At 53.2% G+C, this 6,876-nt stretch overlaps 1 protein-coding gene across 1 annotated transcript; it reads right to left on the bottom strand.

Moving 5' to 3' along the window:
* Positions 1–678: 678 nt before the first annotated feature.
* On the bottom strand, positions 679–6,872 carry AMN (amnion associated transmembrane protein; the record flags this gene model as incomplete). Its single annotated transcript, XM_010172150.1, has 6 exons — positions 679–792; positions 1,053–1,155; positions 3,458–3,632; positions 4,381–4,567; positions 5,316–5,398; positions 6,797–6,872. Coding segments are annotated over 6 exons (738 nt in total), but the record flags the coding sequence as incomplete, so codon positions are not given.
* Between the last annotated feature and the right edge of the window lie 4 nt (positions 6,873–6,876).

Raw genomic sequence — 6,876 nt, 5'->3', positions numbered from 1 at the left:
GGGAATAACATGATAAATCCCCAGGTAGGTCCAAGAGTGTCTTATGACTGTCAGCCTGGGTGCCAGGGAAAGGAGAAAGCTCTGGTGATTCAGTGGAGAGCCTGGGGAGGGAAATGTTTGCTCAGGACAGAGCCCTGTGGCAGCGCCAGGGGACGGGAGCGAGGTCCCTGAGAGGAGGAGCAGGGGACCCTGCACAGAGATTCCCCCGCACCAAGCACGCTGCTGGAAAGCAAAATAATCTCCTTTTAAACCCAAGTAAGGGGTCCAAGCCCTGAAGGCTCCGGGACACATTCTGAAATGTGTTTGAGCACTGAATTTCCATCCTGTATCCTTCAATCCGCTGCGTGCCCTGGGCAAATCCAGCACGGTGCTGGCTAGAGCACAGGGTGCTGAGTTAGAACCCAGCTTCCCCAGATACCACCTGAGACCCACGTCTCACTGTTGAACTGTTTAAAAATGATGGATACCTACAAAATACAGTTTTAAATCCAGAAGCAACACCAGGGAGGCCAGGCCTGTATGGCTGAGCCTTGTGGCAAAGGTTTGCTGTGGTCTCCTTCACCACGCAGACATTTTTATTCAGATGAGATCTGCTTGTGATTTGGATCCTACCAGGAGTGATGTGAGGGGCTGTGAGGGCTGGAGAGGCAGCGGTGCCCCCAGCATGAGGCCATGCCATCAGATGTCTGTCTCGCTTGCATCATACAGAGGGTTGACGTAGAAGACCTGGTGGTCTTTGGGTGCCATCTCTTGTGGTGTCTCCTCCTCTCCAGGGTCAGTGCTTGGTGGCTCCTGCAGCAGTGAGGGAGGGAAAAGCAACCAATGGGGAAGGGAAGTAAAACCCTTGGCAAAACCCACCCAGCACTGAGTCCCTGCAGCCGTGCAGGAGGACAAGACCGTCCCACAAACCCCTCGTGGCCTGGGGAAAGGAGAACCCCTGATGGGTGTATTGCACCTTGCGTTGCACCTGCCCTGGCACTCCTGGCTGGGGCCCCACTGCCTCCTGCCCACGTTCCCGAGCATCCCTCTGACCCTGGGCAGTGGCAACTCACCACATCAAACATGGGGTTGTTGAAGCCTTTGTCACTGGCCGGTGCAGGGGACGCCAGGTCCTTCGTTCTGTCCCAGGGCTGGGGGAGGTGCAGGGCAGGCAACCTGAGGAGATACCTGGGCATCACCCACCCGCATCCCTCCGTCCCAGCAGCTCCTTCACCTGAAACCCTGTGTCTTCAAGAAGTGGATGGGAAAATACAGGGCCAAAGTTTCAGGCTGTCTTTGAAACGGAATGTTTGTACCCTTTCCATAGCTGCCATATCCATCAGAAACCATTAAGCCTGGAGGTCTGGGACCTGCATCCTGGAGGGAAGAGTTTGTCAGGGCAGACAACCCTAGTACAGGCTTCGCTTCGGAGCCATCGCTCTCCCCCCCATGGCTTAAAATGAATTGCCACACCTGTTCCCACTGCAAGCTCAACAAGCACTAATTATTTTTATCATTACTTTTATCATGTTATCATTTTATCATCTTAATCACCATTACTACTTTTATTATTTTCTTCATTACTCTTGTCCTAAGGGTCCCAGTCACCAAGCATCATCCCCTGCACCAGGCACCTGGTGTGGGTGAGCTCAGCAGTGGGTCCATACAAGTCACCGCAGGTCCCAAGAGCCCACCGACACTGTGACCACAGGCTCTACATATGCAATTGGAGTAGCTGTGCTGTCTGCAGGGAGGCTCTGCCAGGCCCTTTTTGGTGGAAACAAGCTAAATTCACTGGTTTGCTGGTGGTCCAGCTCTACTGCATGGATGCAGGCTGCTTGAAGGCTCCCAGAGCCTCCTGCCTAATTTGCAGAATCCCTGCTGGTGTTGGATGCCTCCGTGATGCTCAGCAGCACTGCCCAAAAGGGCCCAGCCCTGGAGCCACCCAGGGACATGCAGCAGGAGCGGGTCAGCTGGGGACATGGCCTGGGCTTGGGTTCAGCTCCGTCTCCTGTAGCAACATGAACTTCCTTTCCGCTGCTGATGGAGCTGGTTTCAAAGACCTGTCCAGTGTCCAAAGAAGTGTCAGTGGAAGATAAATCATCAAGTAGCAATTACGAGGCCGGGAGTTTTATTTAGAAATTAAATGAAGGCGCAGGTTTATTGCTAGGAACTGTCATGTCAGCACGTGCTGAGTGGCAGGACAAGCATCCCTGGCCATGGCCACTGCTGTGTGGCGAGAAAACCCCAGCAGAGGAACTGGGAGGGAAGAAACAATCTGACTTGTGAGCCTGTGACATGGCCAGCCCGAGCACTGGGCAGCTCAGCGTCCCCTGGTAGACATCAGTGCACTTTGCACGTGCAAATGTAAGCAGTTCCCACCTCCTGGTTGTAAAACACACAGGGTCCATCCTGCTTGCCCACAGTTGGGTAGGTGAGATGAGCTGTAGCAGCTCAGTGGACGACTTCACACACAAAGACGTCCACCAATAAGCCCTGCAAAAGCCTCCATGTGAAGGTGGGTGCATGAGCGACTGAGCCCCAGCACCTGCTGTGGGCACTACTGGGATGCTCTATTCACCACCACAGCCTGTCTCCAAGCTGTGAGGAGAAGAGGTGATGGAGAAGGGCCATTTCTGCCTGTGGTGTGGTCAGGTGCCACGTGCTCTGCCATCCCTCACACCACTCCACGCAGCGTGAGCAACTAATGCACCAGAAATTGCATTTGCTCCTGGATGCTGTCACTCCCTTTCATGACTACAAAGCTGTGGGATGAGTGTTGTGAATTCTTTTGATGCATTTCTGTTTAGCAGCTGGCAGTTTCAGTCCTCCAGCCCCCGTCAGGGCTGCAAACTAACAGTTACAAGGAACAGGAGATGTTGCTGGCTATGCAGAGCTCCAACAGAGATGCAGCAGCCCTGCTCCCACCAGAGCACACTGCACTATGCCAAGAAGCAACTCCTCCTGGCCATGGAGGAGGCTGAAGTACCAGTTCAAGAGTATGAAACTGCCTTTCAGCCACCTCACCTCCAAAATCCATGAGGAACAATGAGGACAATGGTTTTAAACCAGAAGAGGGTAGATTGAGATTAGATTTAAGAAATTCTTTAGTATGAGGGTGGTGAGACACTGGAACAGGTTGCACAGAGAAGTTGTGGCTGGCCGGCATTGCAAGTGTTCAAGGCCAGGCTGGATGGGGCTTTGAGCAACCTGATCTAAAGGAAGATGTTCCTGTCCATGGCAAGGAAGGTGGACTAGACAATCTTCAAAGGTCCCTTCCAACCAAAACCATTCTATGATTCTACGTACCAGTAATGTTGGGTATAGCATACTGCCTGGCCATGCCTACCACTGTGGGAGCTCTGGGCAGCACTGCATGTCCCTGTGTCACCAGGCTGGCTGGAATGACAGCCTGGGGTGAAAGCTGCCCCCAAGCAAAAGCCTGGCAATACACTGCCAGCAGAAGCCCCATCCCTACCGTAGTTTTCCCTTTATGTAGAGAAAGAGAATCCCTCCAAGGAACAGGAGACCGAAGAGTAGCCCCAAGACTGTCCCTGCTATGATCCTGCTCGATACATGGCTCCCTGCTTGCCCGACAAAACTGTTGCTGGTGGCCACCTCCATTTTGCTGCTTGAAATGCCAAGTGCTTCACCTGGGAAGGAAAGGGCAGGAAGAAATAGGGGTGAGGACTGGACAGGGCAGCACATCCCCACACCAACTTGTGCACAGGACAGAGGAGCCTGAAGTTGGGTCTGGCACTGGTTGCCTGGTTGACCACTTTCCCAGGGACAGGGGCTGGGACACACAGCTGAGTGGACTCAACTGGGACAAGCACATGTGGGTCTCCTACCCACACAACAACCACCAGGTCCCCTGGCTGTGACCTACATGCTCATCAGCATCTGCCAGCTTACATGGCTGCCTCCATGTTCTGGCTGGAATGCAGCTCTGCAGAGAGGGACCTGGGGGTCCTGGTGGGCACCAAGCTGACCATGGCCAAGCATGGCATGGAAGGACAATGGTATCCTGGGCTGCGTGAGGAGAATGGTTGCCAGCAGGTCAAGGGAGGTGGCCATCCCCGACTCCTCTGCCTCAGAGAGACAGAGCTGGAGTGTCTCACAGAAGAGCCAGCTCTTCTCAGCGGTGGCCAGTAACAGGGCAAGAGGCAATGGGCACAAATTGAAATAAGGTAAATTCCACTTAAATATAAGAAAAAAATGTTTTACTGCAAAGGTGGTCAATTGTGAGGACAGGTTGTCTGGAGAAGTTGTAGAGTCTCCACCCTTGGAGACATTCAAAACCCAAATGGACACGTGGGCGGCTGGCGGGAGCCAAGGAGCTCCAGACAGCAGTGGCTTTTAAGTGCACCCACAGGGTGTCACGGAGGACAGTGGCGTTACCATGCTGTGCTATGTCCTCCATGATGTCTGCTGCCACCTGCTCCGCAGCGATGCCGGTCTGTGCTCCTGCTCCATCGTCCATTAGAACAATCTGGATGAGAGGAGTGGAGCTCCGGGGTATGACTCCCAGGAAGGTCTGTGCTTTGTGCACCTTGGATATGGCCATCCGCACACCGGCGTACTTGGGCTTTTCAAAACACAAGGAGACACATAAAGCCCATGAGAGTGGCAGGCAGAAATTAGTCACTTCTATAGACAGCCATGATGGATACATCAGCAAGGCCCACTTATAAATCTTGTGAGCTCCATCACAGAGCTGCCATCCCTGTAACCACAGTGCTGTTGTGCTTCCCAAATGAGAGGTTCCTATCTCCCCTCCCTTCCACGCTGTGACCAGCACCCAGCACGCAGCATCCCTCTGGGGAGGCAAGCACGTCAAGAAAGCAATTTTGTGTAGCACAGCCATTAAACGTTGTATGAAGACATGTGTGGCTGTAAGGAGGGCAGGCAGCAGGCTTTCAGCTTGGGATCAATAGAGCAATACTCTGGTATCGATCCTCCCAGTGTAACTTGGAGCACACCTCCTTCCCCAGCTGCTCCCAGGCAGGAGAAGGGATGTCACACTGTGTCTGACAAGCAGCAGCATGGAGTCATGCCTTGTGCATCTGAGTGCTGACCAGTGCTGGTTACCCACCCAGTGCTTGCCTACTAGGGAATGAAAAAGCATCCCAGCATTGGGACCTATCTCCCAGAGACCATGGCATCCCCTGCCGCAGGTTTGCATGAGCCCAGTTGTATCATCTGACCTCCCATGTTATCTAGACCTGACCTCCTCCATTATCCCCCCGACATCCCCACCAGCATCGAGTCACTGGCAGATGGAGCTGGTGGCTTGCGGTTTCGTTAGACCCTCCCAGTCTGGCAGGCTGGTGTACCTGGCTGAGCAAGGCTTGGACCAGTCTGTCCCGGTACTTCTGCAGGTCAAAATCAGGAGTGAAATCCAGGTTAATGGTGGCTCCTGCAGCCCAAAAACAGATAGACATGACATTGTCAATGAGACTGGGCAGAGAACTGCTGCAGCAGCACAGTTCCAGCTGCCACGAAAGGCACTGGGGACCCTCTAGTACCTCCATGCAACTGGTCTGGCTGGGCTCAGGAGAGGTGGCTCTACAGCCCTGCCTGAGCAGCACTGCCCCAAGAAACCTCTCCCTCCCTCACTGGTCTTTTTATCAACTGGGTTTGATGAAAGGCTTTTGGTTTCCAACATATTCTGAAGAGAAGCTTTCCCTGGAAAGCCTTCTCCCACTCATCCCTCTGGGAAGCTCTGCACGTACCTGGTTTCAGGGCAGCAAGGCTGCAATTCAGCAATGCTACCCTGGCCTTGGAGGGAAGGTGGAGAGGAGGGGACACTTGTGCTCCCTGTACAGCTGCACTGCAGTCCTTGGGTCAAATATTTTCCTTGGCAAAAAATGCAAGTAAGCATTTCTTGAAATATGAAATTATCCTAAAGGCTTTGAGGGCTCTGCCTTTAGGAGCATGTTGGAGAAACATATAGTGCTGTTTTAATGAATTTGGGGACCTACAGGAAAGCTGGGGACGAACTTTTTACAAAGGCAGGTAGTGATAGACCAAGGGGTGATGGCTTTAAACTGGAAGAGAGCAGGTTTAGATTAGACATTAGGGAGAAATTATTTCCTGTGAGGGTGGTCAGACACTGGAACAGGTTGCCCAGAGAAGCTGTGGATGCCCCCTCCCTGGAAGTGTTCAAGGCCAGGTTGGATGAGGCTTTGAGCAACCTGGTCTAGTGGAAGGTGTCCCTGCTGATGGCGGGGGGGTTGGAACTGGATGATCTTTAAGGTCCCTTCCAACTCAAACCATTCTGTGACTCTGTGATTCTATATACCAAATATCTAGGTACAATTGTGCATGAAAATCTCCCCTTAGCAACTCTCCAGGCAGATCAATGGAGAAGCGCCCATTGCAGAGGGAAAGCTGTCAATCTGCATGTTTTTATTTAAAATGAAATGAAACAAACTTGCTGTTGTAAAGCTGGCATTATGGTGAAAAAGGTGCATTTCTTCTGAGTGTTTTCCGCTGCATAAACTCAGCAGAGCCCTATTAGCTTGACGAGCTGTGACATCCTGACAGGATAAACCAGAGGCAGGGACAAAGGGCTGCAACTCAGAACAGGCTGCCAACAGTCAGGCTGATGCTTCAGAGAGATGCCCTGGGAGGGTGGCATGTGGGATGCGGATGGGACTGTGGATGTGACCCATGGGAGCAGTGATACAGCAAAACTTCAACCCACAAGCAGCAGCACCCGCCCACACCCAGCTTTCCCCACAGAGCCAGAGGAAAAGGGGCTGGGGCAGCTGGCGCAGCAGGGAGGAGGAATAGGGACATGTCCCCCACTCACCACAGACCCCACAACAGTGGCCAAGGGGCTGCAGAGGGCTTCGGCACGCTGGCACTGGGCACTGCCTCCCCGACGCCCTG

This window comes from Antrostomus carolinensis, unplaced genomic scaffold (genome assembly GCF_000700745.2).
Source record: "Antrostomus carolinensis isolate BGI_N321 unplaced genomic scaffold, ASM70074v2 scaffold13587, whole genome shotgun sequence".
NCBI lineage: Eukaryota > Metazoa > Chordata > Aves > Caprimulgiformes > Caprimulgidae > Antrostomus > Antrostomus carolinensis.
The sequence above is the reverse complement of the archived record's forward strand: the minus strand, read 5'-3'. Positions and strand labels throughout refer to the sequence as shown.